Here is an 18,339-nt window from a genome sequence, read left to right as displayed (position 1 = left end):
ACTTTTCCCGTCATCGCACATCAGGAACGTCATTTTAATACATCTGCATCTAATTATAAGCCCTGCTCACCAGAATCATTCCCCACGTCAAATTTACCACTCACGTCAGCAGGAAAACACATCGGCCCAGAACACGTCTTAAGAAGTGTGATGTGCAGAAGTCGGGACTTATCATTAGGGCCTTGTTCACATTGCCGACATCCAAAGAGCAGAAGATGCTGGAGCCTTACAGCTGCCGGACCCTGGAGGAATACATGTATTGCATGCTGGGCAGATTCTCATGGACATGGCTCCACCATAAAGCAGCTCAAGGAAGCTGGGAGGTCTCCGTTGATGTCTGGGGTCTGCTTCGGAATATCATGGTCTTGGCCATGGGCTGCTACAGATGATCAGCAAGGAGGGGTTGAGGAAGGTCTAGCTGCGAGTGGGAGAAGAAGGTGTACCGGGTGGGGGGTCGGGGGGGGGCGGCGGTGGTGGGAGAGGAATGTCTAGGTTTGGCTGGGGGAGGAAGATGAACCAGGGCGGGGATATGAGGTTGAGAGGGGGGAACAAAGGTGTTGGGGGAGGTGAGGTTGGAGAGGGGGAACGAAGGTGTGAGTGGGGCTAAGGTTGGGCGGGGGGTGAGGGATTCCGGGTTGGAGGGTGTAACAAGGAAGAACACGGCCACTGGGGAGGTAGCTGTAAGGTGGGGAGGAAGTTGCAAGGGAAGTAGCTCAGAGGGGGGAAGGAGTCCGGAGAGGGGAATGATTTCATGGGGAGGAAGGAATTTGGAGGCGGGTGGAGAAGGATTCCCAGGGGAGGAAGGAGTTCTGAGGGGGGAAGGAGTCCAGGAGGAGGAAGGAGTTCGGTGGGGGGGAAGGAGTCCAGGAGGAGGAAGGTGTTCAGGGGGTGGAAGGAGTCCAAGGGAAGGAAGGAGTCAGCAGGAAGGAGGGAATAAGGGTGGAGGAGGGTGTAAGGGAGGATATCCAGCTGAATGTACAAGGGAGGGGACTGCCTCCTGGGGTGCAAACTGAGGATGGGCATGGTATGAGGGAATGGCGAGTATGAGAGGGGGCAGAGTGAGCTGGAAGTGTGGGAAGGTGAGGGTGCAAAGGTAACAGTAGAAGGCAAGGCGAGGGTGGTTGGTGAGGACTCGGAGGCAGACACCGACCCTTAGGGTGGGAAGGAGGAGGTTGGGGAGGTCAGTGTGGATGGGGGTGGGATTCTCAGGGTGGTAGGGAACATACACATTCACCTGGACATCCTGGAAAGAAAAGGGTTCTGGTTGGTAGGTGACGGTGGGGAGGTGGAAGGTGATGTCAGGAGCGTCAACGGTGATGGGGGGAAAGGACATGGGTGACTGGGGTAGGGTGCTGGAGGGTGCTGCATAAGTGTGATAAGTGGGCAGGTGGAGATACAGGTCAGCTCAGATAGACAACTGAAAGAGAACCCCAGCAGGCGGCATTGAAAATCCTCGGGACATTAAGATGAGTGTGATGGAGGAAGGCTCCGCATGCAGGGAGAGTGCCTGCACAAGGCTCCAAAAGGCCCTACCACATACACACACAGTTCTTCCTGCAGAATCACTTGTGGTCCGGCTGTATGCAGCTGCACTGGTGGGGAGGACTCGCGAAGCCTGTAAATGAAAATCAAAGACACCATAACACATTACTCAGTGAAAGTGAATATATTTTCAGATTATAAAGTGGCAAAATGTGTTCACCCATGCAGCCACTTCTGATCAGAAATTCTTAACTTTTCCAGGCCTACCACTCCTTCTAGGTGCTGCCCTGACCTCCGCAGGAGGAGTAGAGACAACCTATGCAATGGCTGGCCCTGTTGCCTCTGAGGACTTTGGGTGGGTCCTCTGTTGAGGTGAGGGCCCTCCTGGATTGCTTTGGCTGTCCTCCTGTGGGCCAGCTGCTCCCTCTGCAGTGACAGAGAACAAGGCTGAGGTGGTCATAGGCAAAGTGGACTCGGAGGGAGCGGACAGCCTCTGAGATTACTGAGTGGTTGACCCAGGGGTCTCCAGCTGCCACTCCTCCTCCCTTCAGGTACATAAGAGCCCCAGCCTGACTCCTTGATGGGAAGGAGCACCTGGAGGGATGTCAAGGTGTCCCATTTCCCTCTCACGTTGCCACTGCAGGAAGTCACCTACGGCGACTGCGATGGGCATCCCCGCATTCTGCTGCACCAGGGTCTCCATGACCTCCACCATCTTCCCCAGGGAGACCTCAATACACACACATGTAGGCGCCACTTCATCAGAGAGCTGGCGGATATACTCCTCCAACACATGTGCCACTCTGTTGAGGGCTTCCAACAGCTCTGCATGATGTTCCCCGCATTCTGCTGACTCTCCACAATAAGTTGGAAGGCCAAATCCAGAGGCTCGTCATCTGATTCAGACTTCATAGATACCTCTTCCCCAGCAGTTATCCGAGCACCAGGGAGCTCAGCTGAACCTGCCTCCTCCTGCTGTGGACATGTGTCCGTGCAGTGACCACTAGATTGTGAACCCAAGCCTGCTCCAAATCTAAGTCCCACTGAGGTGTGTATCTCTGCTCTGGTGGAGGGTGTGGGTAAGCTTTGTGATGGGTCTTCCAGGCTGCTTATTTCCAGCTCTTCAATGGAAGGGGGTGTCCTCTTTGCTGGAGATCAGGACCTGGATGGAGCTGAGGGACTGGCTGGCTGAGGGTGTCAGTCGCTTGGCAGAACTCCCTGTGAACCAAAGTAGAGATAATTAATGCATGGCAGCAGAGTCAAAAGCAGGAGAGAGAGCACTCACATTTGCATTGAGAGAGGGAAGAGGTGGTGCAGGATTCTCACATGGGCATTTGCCATGACCTCAGTGTCGCCTCAGGCTCGGTCTACGTACTCACCAGTCAGCGCGACGGCACACACCTCAACGTGAATTAGGGGTCTAACGTGGGACATTCCACTCCCGGTCTGGGACTCTTCCCTGCGTGTCAGCCACTTCTGCATGAAAACAGATGGAGTGAGTGTGAGCATGGCACTGTGTGGAATGTTTGTGTGGTGAGAGGAGCAGAGAAATTGAGACGACTGATGTCACGCTGACATTTCTCAATGAAAAGATCAAGAGAAGGTAAGAATCCAGAGGGAGGGGTCCAGGTTGACGGAGAATATTGGAGGTGGGTAAAAGGATCCGTTGCTCACTTCTTTGGGCAGCAGTCCTCTCCCCGTTCAACCCGCCTCCAATATTCTCCCTCCACCTGGACCCCTCCCTTTGGATTCTTACCTTCTCTTGATCTTTTCATTGAGAACTGTCGGCGTGACATCAGTTGTCTCAATTTCTCTGCTCCCCTCACCCACTTTAACCTGTCTCTCTCTGAACTTGCTGAACCCCGTTCTTTCAAGTCCAACCCTGACATTGTCATCAAACCTGCTGACAAGGGTGGTACTGTTGTTGTCTGTCACACTGACCTCTACCTCGCAGAGGCTGAGCATCAACTCGCAGACACTTCCTCCTACCTCCCCCTGGACCATGACCCCACCACTGAACAACAAGCCATTGTTTCCAGGACTGTCACTGACCTCATCTCCTCTGGAGATCTTCCTTCCACAGCTTCCAACCTGATAGTCTCCCATCCTTGGACGGCCCGCTTCTACCTCCTACCAAAAATCCACAAACAGGACTGTCCCGGCTGACCGATCGTGTCAGCCTGTTCCTGCCCCACGGAACTCATTTCTTGCTATCTTGACTACATTCTCTCTCCCCTTGTCCAGTCCGTTCTCACCTACATCCGTGATTCCTCTGACACCCTACATGATATCAACAATTTCCAGTTCCCTAGCCCCAACCGCCTCCTCTTAACCATGGACGTCCAATCCCTCTACACCTCCATCCCCCACCAGGATGGTCTGGTCGCTCTCCATTTCTTCCTCGAATAGAGGCCCGAACAATCCCCATCCACCACTACTCTCCTCTGTCTGGCTGAACTTGTTCTCACACTGAACAATTTCTCCTTAAACTCGTCTCACTTCCTCCAAATAAAAGGTGTGACTATGGGTACCCGCATGGGCCCCAGTTATGCCTGTCTCTTTATGTGGTATCTGGAACATTCTTTGTTCCAGTCCTACTCCGGCCCCCTCCCACAACTCTTTCTCCAGAACATCGATGATTGCTTCAGTGCTGCTTCACGCTCTCGTCTGGACCGGAAAAATTTATTAATTTTGCTTCCGATTTCCACCCCTCCATCATTTTAACATGGTCCATCTCTGACACTTCCCTTCCTTTCCTTGACCTCTCAGTCTCAATTTCTGGTGATAGAGTGTCCACCAATATTCATTACAAGCCTACCGACTCTCATAGCTACCTCGACTACAGCTCCTCACACCCCGCTTCCTGTAAGGACTCCACCCCATTCTCTCAGTTTCTTCGCCTCCGTCGCATCTGTTCTGATGATGCCACTTTCAAAAACAGTTCCTCTGACATGTCTTCCTTCTTTCCTAACCAAGGTTTTCCACCCACAGTGGTTGACAGGGCCCTCAACCATGTCCGGCCCATCTCCCGCGCATCCGCCCTCACACCTTCCTCTCCCTCCCAGAACCATGATAGGATCCCCCTTGTCCTCACTTATCACCCCACCAGCCTCCGTATTCAAAGGATCATCCTCCACCATTTCCGCCAACTCCAGCATGATGCCACCACCAAACACATCTTCCCTTCACCCCCCCGGTGGCATTCCATAGAGATCGTTCCCTCCAGGACACCCTGGTCCACTCCTCCATCACCCCCTACACCTCAACCCCCTCCCACGGCACGGTACCTTCCCATGCAACCGCAGAACGTGCAACACCTGCCCCTTTACTTCCCCTCTCCTCACCGTCCATGGGCCCAAACACTCCTTTCAAGTGAAGCAGCATTTCACTTGCACTTCCCTCGATTTAGTCTACTGCATTCGCTGCTCCCAATGCAGTTTCCTCCAAATTGGAGAGACCAAGCTGGGTGACCGCTTTGCGGAACACCTTCGGTCTGTCCGCAAGCATGATCCAGACTTCCCTGTCGCTTGCCATTTCAACACTCCACCCTGCTTTCATGCCCACATGTCCGTCCTTGGCCTGTTGCATTGTTCCAGTGAAGCTCAACGCAAACTGGGGGAACAGCACCTCATCTTCTGACTAGGCACTTTACAGCCTTCCGGACTGAATATTGAGTTCAACAATTTTAGATCATGAACTCTCTCCTCCATCCCCACCCCCTTTCCGATCCCCCTTTTTTCCAATAATTTATATAGATTTTTCTTTTCCTACCTATTTCCATTATTTTTAAACGTATTTCCATCCATTGTTTTATCTCTGCCTTTTAGCCTATTTCGATCCCTTCCCCCCACCCCACCCCCACTCGGGCTATCTGTACCTTTATTATCACATTCCTTAGATAATATCACCAGCTTCAACATCTCTTTGTCCTTTTCTCTATGACATCTTTTGGTTATCTCCACCTATCACTGGCCCTCTATCCAGCTGTACCTGTCCCACCCCCCACCCCTTAAACCAGCTTATATTTCACCTCTTTTCTATTTTTCCTTAGTACTTCTGAAGAGTCATACGGACTCGAAACATTAACTGTGTTCCACTCTGCAGATGCTGTCAGACCTGCTGAATTTTTCCAGGTATTTTTGTTTTTGCTTTAAACTGTACCATGTTGTGGTCGCTATTACTACAATGCTCGCCCACCACCGCCTCAGCCACCTGTCCAGCTTCATTCCCCAGAATTAGGTCCAGCAATCCACCGTCCCATGTTGGACCCTCTACATATTGACCTAAAAAGTTCTCCTGTACATATTTCGAGAAATCCACTCCATCCAAGCCCTTAACACTATGTCTATCCCAATTAATGTTGGGAAAGTTGAAATCACCTAATATAATTACCCTATTGCTATTGTTTTTACACACCTCCACAAATTGGGCACATATTTACTCCTCAATTTCCCGCTGACTATCTGGGGGTCTATAATAAACACTTAACAATGTGACTGCCCCTTTTTTATTCCTAAACTCTACCCGCAAAGCTTCATTTGATGCCCCTTCCAAGATATCATCTCTCCTTACTGTAGTAACTGACTCCTTAACTAATAATGCAACGCCTCCTCCTCTTTTACCCCCTCCCCTGTCTCGCCTGAAGATTCTATATCCCGGAATGTTGAGCTGCCAATCCTGCCCTTCCCTCAACCACGTCTCAGTGATGGCTACTATATCATAATTCCATGTGTCAATTCTCACCCTTAACTCATCCATTTTACCTGTAATACTCCTGGCGTTAAAGTAAAGGCCATCCAGCCTTGCCTTACTCCCTTGAAACTTAACGCAACTGTACTTCCTCTGACTTGATTACTTTACTGTATTATGATGTGTCCCTATTCTGCTAACATCCTGTGGCCCCTCCCCCTGTCGAATTAGTTTAAACTCCTCCCAACAGCACGAGCAAACCCACCCGCAATGTTGTTAGTCCCGCTCTGGTTCAGATGTTGACCGTCCAGCTTGTACAGGTCCCACCTTATTCAGAAACAGTCCCAGTGATCCAGGAATCTAAAACCCTCCCTCCTGCACCAACTCTTAAACCACTTATTCATCTGTGCTATTCTCCTATTTCTGAGCCCACTAGCATGTGGCACTGGGAGTAATCCAGAGATTACAACCCAAGAGGTCTTGCTTTTTAGCCTACTGCCTAGCTCCCTGAATTCTTAATGCAAGACCTCATCCCTCTTTCTACCTATGTCATTGGTACCAACATGTACCATGACCTCTGCCTTATCACCCTCCCCCTTCAGGATGCCCTGCAGCCGTTCAGTGACATCCTGGACCCTGGCACCAGGGAGGCAACATACCATTCTGGAGTCACGTTGATGGCCACAGTTGCACCTATCTGTTCCCCTTACTATAGAATCCCCTATTACTATTGTTCTTCCTCCCTTCCTCTCCTCCTGTACAGACAGGCTGCTTGTGGTGCCAGAAGGTTGGCACTGTCCGCACTCCCTGGAGGAACCAGTGCCCTCATCAGCCTCCAAAACAGAATACCAATTTGCGAGCGGGACCCCAGAGATCTCCTGAACTACCTGCCTGTTTCTTTTGGACTGCCTGGTGGTCACCCATTCCCTTCCTTCCTCAAGTCCCTTCAGCTGAGGTGTGACCACCTCTCTAAACATGCTATCGACGATGCTCTCAGACTCGCGGATGCTGCACAGTGACCCCAACCGCCATTCCAGCTCTGAAACCCGAGCTTCCAGGAGCTGCAGCTGGACACACTTCCTGCACACATGCTGGTCCTGGGTACTGGAAATGTCCCCAGCTTCCCACATGGAGCCCGAGGAGCACACCACGGCTTTGAGCACTCCTGCCATGACTTATCCCTTTAAATTTAACCGTTTAAGTCAATTACTCTAGGGCCCTTCTTTCCTGATCCTCATTACTGTAGAATATACACACTGTAAACCACAAAAAGACCTTAAACTATAAGCGATTAAAGTAGTAAATAGCTTACCCACTACTTACCAGTGATTCCTTTCCCTTGTAGCCTCTCCTGTTGCAGCATAGTCTGAAGATTTAAGACCTTGGATTGCAAGGAAAAAATGCAAAGAACACCTCGTCCCCTATGCATCGAATTCCCGTTTTGCACCAAATTCCGAATACCCACTCTGGCTGTGACCCACACTGGCTGTGCCCCACTCAGGATGTGCTCTCTCTCCTGTTCATGTGCAAGCACACAGTTCACAGCAGTTTCCTATCCCTTGAAGAGTGCTCTGTTCAGGGGCGGCCTTTAAATATGGCGCCCATTTTACTGAAGGCCTGAGGTGACCGCAGGGCAGGTGAATCAAGAGGCCACCCGCCATCGACCTGGCGTGTTTCCTGGGAAGGCATAATGAATGAGACGGGAATGGGACGATACAGCGTGAAAAGCCGCCATTGCGGCTGGCAGGTAAAACGTCCTTTTTCCCACCTGCTACTGCATTTAGTGCAAATCTAAGATGATTCTGCTTTGTGTGTTGCTTACCAGTCCTATTGTCTGTGATAGTTCTGAGTCTTGGGTATGTTCCTGCATTCACATGGTGTTCACAATCATTTTCACTGTCATTGGGCTGAAAAAACAGTTCTGGTCTACTCCAATAGGGTTGTTCCACCAAGCAGATATTGGGGGAGGTCCTGTGGACATGGAGGTTTGGGCTGTCTTCCATTGGTGCTGTTTCTCCAGTCTGTTCCTCCTCAAGGGCGTTACTGCTCCCACCTTCCCAGAGCTGGGGTGTGTTGGGCGTTTCGCTGACCCAGCCTGTTCATCCTTTCCTGATATATATACCTACACATTTCTTGTATCATCCTCGTAAATCTTCTCCACACCCTCTCCAGAGCTTCTATATCCTTTTTATACTATGGCGACCAAAACTGAATGCAGCACTATAAACATGGTCCAGCCAAGGGTCAATGCAGTTTTAGAATAACTTATCTACTTTTCAATTCTATCCCTCTAGAAGTAAAGCCTAGTGTTTGGTTTGCTTTTTTTATGGTCTTGTTAACCTGTGGTGCAACTTTTAGTGTGTCACATATTTGTACTCCAAGATCCCTTTGCTTCTCTGCCGCACCTAGGCTTTCACCTTCCAAATAATAAGTGACCTCCAAAATGTGTTAAACTTCATTTGTCAATTATTTGCTCATTCTGTCCTCCTGATATTTGTTGTAATGCAATATTCCTCAGTATTAACTATTCTGCTTCCCATCTGCTCCCGATGGCCCAATTTGATGTCATCCACAAATTTAGAAATTGTGGACAGAATTGTGCACCCAATTCCACTCTTGGAAGCTCATTAATTATGCACAGGCGAGTATCGGGCCGAATCAACTGGTGGGTCGGGTGCTTATTCATCTGCCCACCATCAGCTGGTGGGGTCGAAGGTCCCGGCACCACATTTAAATGCCAGTCCAACACATACATCTCACTCTCTCACGCCCACGTGTCTCCAGGACACATGCAGAGATGTCTTCCCGCCACAAGAAGAAGGCCGAAAGCCTCAAGAAGAGGGCAGCACCCTGCTTCACCCTCCAGGCCCTCCAGGCCTTGATCAGAGGAGTGCAGGTGCACAGACAAGTCCTGTATCCCAGAGATGGCTCCAGGGAGCATAGCAGCCTCACATATCTGGCCTGGGAGGCTGTCGCAGAGCAGGTCAGCACAAAATACCATCCAGTGCAGGAAGAGGATGATTGATCTCATTCGATCCACCAGAGTAGGTCATCCTTCAACTCCCTCCGATATCAAAATCTCATCATGGCATCATGCACTCAAAAGGCTACTGTCTTCAGGGATCTCAAACAACCAATTAGCAGGAGACACATATCAACACTCATTCTCTCACCAAGGCTTTCACTTCGCCACCATCCCATCTATCATGTTGCTCACATTCCATCCTATAGCCCTTCTGGGAGGGTTGACCACACACAAGGGACATGCATCTCACCCAACCTCAGCTTCATCCCTTCTCATCCCATGCCTTTCTTTCTTCTTCATACAGGCCAAGCTGGCGCACAACCAACATGAAAGACCACAGACTGGAAGAGTGACGGCTGACATTGTTGCCCTTACTCAATTTGAGAAGGCTGCAGCCAAACTGGCTGAGGAGAACAGGAATTGCTCCTGTTGGGAAGGGAGATTGGACTCTCCCAGCAACCTAGTGCAAATCACTGCTCCACCACTTCATCAAATCCTGACAATCACAATGAGTCACATGCAGTCTTATCTAGCTCATGCTCATTAACTGAAACTCTATTTTCTATTTTCTATGCACCAGCAGATCGAGGCCCACAAGGCAGTTGAGCACCAGCGTGAGCCCCCAGACCATATCTGAAGAGGAAGCTTTGGAAGAACCATCGCAGCATTCACACGCACCCTCCTCCAGCTCGGAAACACACACCTTGGTGAGGCATATCTCTAGATTAGGCTTGGGGTCACCTACTGGAGAACACCTCACTGACATGTCCCCACAGCAGTCGGAGGGCTGCTGGAGACCAGCCACCAGTTCAGTCCGAGTCAGGTGATGAGCCTCTGGAAGCAGCTGCCAATTCAATGCTGGAGATACAATGACTAGCGGCAGAACATCAGGCAGAGATTCAACAGTCATTCAGCATACTAGAGCAAACTATGGAGGAGTCCGTATGCGTTCTGTCTGATATCATGGCACCGACATGCAAGTGCCTTGAGGTTACCATGGGAAATCTGGCAACCGCCATGGAGACCTTAGTCCAGCAGGTCTTGCTGGATTTGCATTCAGCCCTACACCCAATGGCCACACACATGGGGACAAGGCACCTTGACCTCGCTGGAGGTGGACCATCTCCTGCAGGAGTAGGGACAGAGCCCTCAGGCACCCACAGGGAGGATGGGCGTCAGCCGGACATCCCAGGGGCCTCCTCTCAGGACTCTACAAGGGTGTGCAGCTGCTCACAGCCCCCTCTGCCTGTGACGCCATCCACTCCAGCTGTTCAGACTGCCAAGGGCGGTTCTGCCCCTGAGCAGGTGACCCTTATCAGGCTGGGGGCCTCCAGGCCTCAGGCCACCAGAGGAAGTCTGCCAAGGTCATCACAGACATCAAGACATAGCAGTTAGCAGGCTGCCTCCACCTCTGCTGCAGATGTCAGGGCTGCACCCAAGCATAGCGGTAGGGTTAAGAAAGTTAAGAAAATGTGATGTCACTTTTGGGTCACAGGTGTGCTATAACTGTAAAGAAATTGTACTTTGTGAATACATTTGATGGTTATGTGAATGATTTGGTCAAGTGAAGGTGTTGTGATTTTGTACATTGGAATCCTCTTATGTAAAGGTTCAGCCATCCTCCCACTCAGTGATAGTGTCCCACTGTGAGATCAACATTCCTGTGATGTCAACCTCAGTTGAACTAGTCTCCGCAACCTTGTGTGATGTAAGGGAGATGTGTTTAAAGCTTTTTTTTGAAGTGTGCGATGTAAGCGTTTCTAACCTTTCTTCTTCAAGGAACACCACTGAGTGAGGGCAGCTCATCAGCATTAATATTCTAGCGGCATTTGTGTCTCCTCAGTGATAGTGGCAGAAGACAAGACAAGTATGGGGGGAGGAGGTCCCTAGACATGTCCACATCTTAGTCGCAGCAGTGTTTGCATTATTAGATGGCCGTGAAGGCTTCAAGTCTTCTCTCGCATCACTCTTGTTCCTCAGTGGACTCTCAGCTACCAGAGTGAACCGATTCACAGGGCACCATAGACCAAAGTAAAGATCATGGCCTGGTGATTCATGAGGCCAGAACGCGCAAGACTCGTCCTCACTGCAAGTGGTTGGACATCCCCTAACATGAAAGGCAATGGCATTGAGGGCTAGGAGAGATGTGGCCATATGCCATCACTTAACTTTACTCTTCCTGGAACCTGTCAGCAATTAAAGTATTCTTCCTCCATGACATGATCGCGCTCATACTGACCCTCAGCAGCATCCTGAGGTTCCTAGGCTTCCATATCTTCACCCTCTAATGAGCTCTCATCCTCCTCCAGTTCATCCTCTGGCAGGGGTCACCTCTTTGCATTGCCAGATTGTGAAAGGCGCATCACACTGTGATGATGCAGGAAGCCCTGTCGGGAGTGTATTGGAGTGAGCCACCTGAGTGGTGCAAGCATCTGAAAAACATCTTCAGAAGACCTATGGTCTGCCCTATGAGGGAGCGTAAGTAGCTGTGAGCAGTGTTGTACCTCTCCTTGGAATGACTGAGGATGACGCGCCAGTGTCATCAGTCAGTGTTTCAGTGGGTACCACTTATCCCCAAGCAGCCATCCCTGCAGACGTAATGGCCCCTTGAAAAGCTCAGGCACCTGGAAGTGATTCAGGATGTAGGAGTCATGGCAACTCCTAGGGTACCATGCGCAAACATGGAGTATGTGCTTCCGGTGATCATACATCAGTTGTACACTGCCGCCGCAGTTTATAAACATGAGGGCCTACTGCCATGGAGCTCGAATAGCCAAATGGTTTTCAGTCTATTGCACCCTGAACCATTGGGAAGCCTGAGATGGCAGCAAAGCTAGTGATTCTCACAGCCTGGCTACCTTCATCCAGAGCAAACCTGACATAATGGTGGGCCTTCCTGTAAAGGGCATCTGTGATCTCCTTTATGCATCAATGTGTTGCAGGCTGAGAAATGCCGTGCAAATTCCCTGTTGATCCTTGGAAAGATCCAAAGGCAAAGAAATTGCCACTGGCAGGGGATACCCTCCAATTCCACGTGGAGACAGGTCTTCATGAAGAATGTGGCATTTGTGATGTACCAGAGCTCGGGACAAGCGCATTGCATCTCACTCATTTGTAAATAGGAGACTTTTCTACAATAAACCCTAGGTCTGGCAATTCTCCCTCCGCTGTCTGGATCTCTCCTCCTGACTCTCCTGTTCATGTTCTAGCTCTACCCGGCCATGTCCCTCAGGCATGGCCTTCTGCTGGAATTGGTGACAGACTCACTGATGAACTGAGAGTTCATGATAACCTCACTGAAGAACTGGGAGTTGGTGATAAACTCACTGATAAACTGGAGAAGATGGTGATAAACTCACTGATGAACTGAGAGTTAGTAATAAACTCACTGATGAAGTGGGAGTTAGCTATAAACAAACTGATGAACCGCGAGTTGGTGATAAACTCACTGATGAAGTGGGAGTTGATGATAAAATCACTGAGGGACTGGGAGTGATCATGATAAACTCACTGATGAACTTGGAGTTGGTGATAAGCTCACTGATGAACTGGGAATTGATGACAAACTCACTGATGAACCGGGAGTTAGTGATAAACTCACTGATGAACTGGGAATTGGTGGCAAGCTCACTGATGAACGAGGAGTTGGTGATAAATTCACTGATGAACTGGGAGTTGTCGTTAAACTCAGTGATGAACTGGAGTTGGTGATAAACTCACTGATGAACTGGGAGTTGGTGATAAACTCACTGATGAACTGGGAGTTGGTGATAAACTCACTGGTGAACTGTGAGTTGGTGATTAACTCACTGATGAACAGTGAGTTGGTGAAAAGCTCACTGATGAACTGGGAGTTAGTGATAAACTCACTGACGAACTGGAAGTTGGTGATAAACTCACTGTTGAAGTGGGAGTTGGTGATATAATCACTGATGGACAGGGAGTGATCATATTAACATAACAGATGAACTGGGAGTGTTGGTAATAAATTCACAGATGGACAGGGAGAGTTGGGGATAAACTCAATGATGAACAGGGAGTTGGTTATAAACTCACTGATGAACTGGGACTTGGTGATAAAATCACTGATGGACAGGGAGTGATCATATTAAAATAACAGATGAACTGGGAGTGTTGGTAATAAATTCACAGATGGACAGGGAGTGTTGGGGACAAACTCAGTGATGAACTGGGAGTTGGTTATAAACTCAGTGATGAACTGGAAGTTGGTGATAAACTCACTGATGAACTGGGGATGAGCTGGGAGTTGGCTTTAAACTCCATGATGAACTGGTAGTTTGTGATAAACTCACTGATAAACTGGGAGTGTTGGTGATAAACTCGCTGCTCAACTGTGACTGATGGTGATAAACTCAGTGATGAACAGGGAGTTGGTGATCAATTCACTGATAACTGGGAGTTGGTGATAAACTCACAAATGAACTGGGAGTTAGCTATAAACACACGGATGAACCGGGAGTTCGGGATAAAATCACTGATGAAATGGCAGTTAGCGATAAACTCACGTATAATCTGGGAGTTGGTGATAAACTCACTAATGAACTGGGAGTGTTGGTGATGAAGTCACTATGAACTGGGAATTGATGACAAACTCACTGATGAACTGGGAATTGGTGACAAGCTCACTGATGAACAATGAATTGGTGATAAATTCACTGATGAACGAGAAATTGGTGATAAATTCACTGATGAACGGGGAGTTGGTGATAAACTCAGTGACGAACAGCGAGTTGGTGATAAACTCACTGATGGACTGGGAATGATGGTGTTAAACTGACTGATGAACTGGAAGTTGGTAACAAAATTACGGATGAACAGGCAGAGTTGGTGCTATATTCGCTGATGAACTGGGAGTTGGAGCTAAACTCACTGATGAACAGTGAGTTGGTGATTAACTCACTGATGAAATGGAAGAGTTGGTGATAACATCACTGATGAACTGTGAGTTAGTGATAAACTCACTGATGAACTGTGATTGTTGGTGATAAACCTACTGATGAACTGGGATTATTGGTGATAAACTGACTGATGAACTGGAAGTTGGTGACAAACTTACTGATGTACAGGCAGAGATGGTGACAAATTCACTGATGAACTGGGAGTTGGAGCTAAACTCACTGATGAACAGTGAATTGGTGATTAACTCACTGATGAAATGAGAGAGTTGTTGATAAACTCACTGATGAACTGGGAGTTAGTGATAAACTCACTGATGAACTGGAAGTTGGTGATAAACTCACTGATGAAGTGGGAGTTGGTGATAAAATCACTGATGGACAGAGAGTGATCATGTTAAAATAATAGATGAATTGGGATTGTTGGTCATAAATTTACTGATGGACAGGGAGTGTTGGGGAGAAATTCAATGATGAACTTGGATTTGGTATTAAGCTCACTGATGAACTGCAAGTTGGTGATAAACTCGCTGATGAACAGGGGTTGTTGGTGATAAAGTGACTGATGAACTGGGAGTTGGTGATAAATTCACTGATGAACTGAGATTGTTGGTGATAAACATACTGATGAACTGGGATTTTTGGTGAAAAACTGACTGATGAACTGGGAGTGTTGATGATAAACTCACTGATGAACTGAGAGTTAGTGACAAACACACTGATGAACTGGGAGTTGGTGATAAACTAACTGATGAGCTGGGAGTTGGTGTTAAACTCAATGATAAACTGGGGGAATTGGTGATAAAATCACTGATGAACTGAGAGTTAGTGACAAACACACTGATGAACTGGGAGTTGGTGATAAACTCACTGATGAACAGGGATTGTTGGTGATAAAGTGACTGATGAACTGGGAGTTGGTGATAAACTAACTGATGAACTGGGAGTTGGTGATAAACTCACTGATGAACTGGGAGGTGGTGATAAACTCACTGATGAACTGGGAGTTAGCTATAAACACACTGATCAACTGTGAATTTGTGATAAACTCACTGATGAACCGGGAGTTAGCTATAAACACACTGATCAACTGCGAGTTGGTGATAAACTCACTGATGAACTGGAAGTTGGTGATAAACTCACTGATGAACTTGGAGTTGGTGATAAATTCACTGATGAACTGGGAGTTGTTGTTAAACTCAGTGATGAACAGGAGTTGGTGATAAACTCACGGATCAACGGTGAGTTGGTGAAAAGCTCACTGGTGAACTGCGAGTTAGTGATAAACACACTGATGAACTGGGAGATAGCTATAAACACACTGATGAACTGCGAGTTGGTGATAAACTCACCGATGATCTGGAAGTTGGTGATAAACTCACTAATGAAGTGGGAGTTGGTGATAAAATCACTGAGGGATAGGGAGTGATCATGATAAACTCACTGATGAACTGGGAGTTGGTGATAAACTCACTGATGAACTGGGAGTTGTTGTTAAACTCAGTGATGAACAGGAGTTGGTGATAAACTCACTGATCAACGGTGAGTTGGTGAAAAGCTCACTGGTGAACTGCGAGTTAGTGATAAACAAACTGATGAACTGGGAGTTAGTTATAAACACACTGATGAACTGCGAGTTGGTGATAAACTCACCGATGATCTGGAAGTTGGTGATAAACTCACTAAAGAAGTGGGAGTTGGTGATAAAATCACTGAGGGACAGGGAGTGATCATGATAAACTCACTGATGAACTGGGAGTTGGTGATAAACTCACTGATGAGCTGGGAATTGATGACAAACTTACTGATGAACCGGGAGTTGGTGATAAACTCATGGATGAACTGGGAGTTGGTGATAAATTCACTGATGGACAGTGAGAGATCATGTTAAAATAACAGATGAACTGGGAGTGTTGGTAATAAATTTACTGATGGACAGGGAGTGTTGGGGAGAAACTCAATGATGAACTCGGATTTGGTTATAAACTCACTGATGAACTGCAAGTTGGTGATAAACTCAATGATGAACAGGAATTGTTGGTGACAAAGTGACTGATGAACTGGGAGTTGGTGATAAAATCAATGAGGGACAGGGAGTGATCATGATAAACTCACTGATGAACTTGGAGTTGGTGATAAATTCACTGATGATCTGGGAGTTGTTGTTAAACTCAGTGATGAACAGGAGTTGGTGATAAACTCACTGATGAACTGAGAGTTAGTAATAAACTCACTGATGAACTGGGAGTTAGCTATAAACACACTGATCAACTGTGAATTTGTGATAAACTCACTGATGAACTGGGAGTTAGCTATAAACACACTGATCAACTGCGAGTTGGTGATAAACTCACTGATGAACTGGAAGTTGGTGATAAACTCACTAATGAACTGAGAGTTGGTGATAAAATCACTGAGGGACAGGGAGTGATCATGATAAACTCACTGATGAACTTGGAGTTGGTGATAAATTCACTGATGAACTGGGAGTTGTTCTTAAACTCAGTGATGAACAGTAGTTATTGATAAACTCATTGATGAACTGGGAGTTGGTGATAAACTCACTGATGAACTGGGAGTTGGTGATAAACTCACTGATGAACTGGGAGTTGGTGATAAACTCACTGATGAACTGGAAGTTGGTGATAAACTCACTAATGAACTGGGAGTTGGTGATAAAATCACTGAGGGACAAGGAGTGATCATGATAAACTCACCGATGAACTTGGAGCTGGTGATAAATTCACTGATGAACTGGGAGTTGTTGTTAAACTCAGTGATGAACAGGAGTTGGTGATAAACTCACTGATGAACTGGGAGTTGGTGATAAACTCACTGATGAACTGGGAGTTGGTGATAAACTCACTGATGAACTGGGAGTTAGTGATAAACTCACTGATGAACTGGGAGTTGCTGATAAACTCACTGATGAACTGGGAGTTGGTGATAAAATCACTGATGAAGTGGGAGTTGGTGGTAAAATCTCTGATGGACAGTGAGTGATCATATTAAAATAACAGATGAATTGGGATTGTTGGTAATAAATTTACGGATGGACAGGGAGTGTTGGGGAGAAATTCAATGATGAACTTGGATATGGTTATAAACTCACTGATGAACTGCAAGTTGGTGATGAACACACTAATGAACTGGGAGTTGCTGATAAAATCACTGAGGGACAGGGAGTGATCATGATAAACTCACTGATGAACTGGGAGTTGGTGATAAACTCACTGATGACCTGGGAGTTGATGATAAACTCACTGATGAACTGGGAGTTGGTGATAAAATCACTGAGGGACAAGGAGTGATCATGATAAACTCACTGATGAACTTGGAGTTGGTGATAAATTCACTGATGAACTGGTAGTTGTTGTTAAACTCAGTGATGAACAGGAGTTGGTGATAAACTCACTGATGAACTGGGAGTTGGTGATAAACTCACTGATGAACTGGGAGTTGGTGATAAACTCACTAATGAACTGGGAGTTGGTGATAAAATCACTGAGGGACAAGGAGTGATCATGATAAACTCACTGATGAACTTGGAGTTGGTGATAAATTCACTGATGAACTGGGAGTTGTTGTTAAACTCAGTGATGAACAGGAGTTGGTGATAAACTCACTGATGAACTGGGAGTTGGTGATAAACTCACTGATGAACTGGGAGTTGGTGATAAACTCACTGATGAACTGGGAGTTAGTGATAAACTCACTGATGAACTGGGAGTTGGTGATAAACTCACTGATGAACTGGGAGTTGGTGATAAACTCACTGATGAAGTGGGAGTTGGTGGTAAAATCCCTGATGGACAGTGAGTGATCATATTAAAATAACAGATGAATTGGGATTGTTGGTAATAAATTTACTGATGGACAGGGAGTGTTGGGGAGAAATTCAATGATGAACTTGGATATGGTTATAAACTCACTGATGAACTGCAAGTTGGTGATGAACACACTAATGAACTGGGAGTTGCTGATAAAATCACTGAGGGACAGGGAGTGATCATGATAAACTCACTGATGAACTTGGAGTTCGTGATAAATTCACTCATGAACTGGAGTTGTTGTTAAAGTCAGTGATGACCAGGAGTTGGTGATAAACTCACTGATGAACTGAGAGTTAGTAATAAACTCACTGATGAACTGGGAGTTAGCTATAAACACACTGATCAACTGCAAGTTCGTGATAAACTCACTGATGAACTGGAAGTTGGTGATAAA

At 47.3% G+C, this 18,339-nt stretch overlaps 1 protein-coding gene across 1 annotated transcript in view; it reads right to left on the bottom strand.

The window, feature by feature from the left end:
- The window catches only part of LOC144683184 (voltage-dependent L-type calcium channel subunit alpha-1S-like), a 258,879-nt gene extending 256,682 nt beyond the window's left edge, over window positions 1-2,197 (bottom strand). Inside the window, exon 1 of the mRNA XM_078546145.1 lies at window positions 2,113-2,197. Within this exon, the coding sequence (XP_078402271.1) occupies window positions 2,113-2,197 (85 nt within the window). The remainder of the gene's footprint in view (window positions 1-2,112) is intronic.
- Window positions 2,198-18,339: the final 16,142 nt, after the last annotated feature.

Source organism: Cetorhinus maximus, chromosome 8, assembly GCF_964194155.1.
Source record: "Cetorhinus maximus chromosome 8, sCetMax3.hap1.1, whole genome shotgun sequence".
NCBI lineage: Eukaryota > Metazoa > Chordata > Chondrichthyes > Lamniformes > Cetorhinidae > Cetorhinus > Cetorhinus maximus.
The sequence above is the reverse complement of the archived record's forward strand: the minus strand, read 5'-3'. Positions and strand labels throughout refer to the sequence as shown.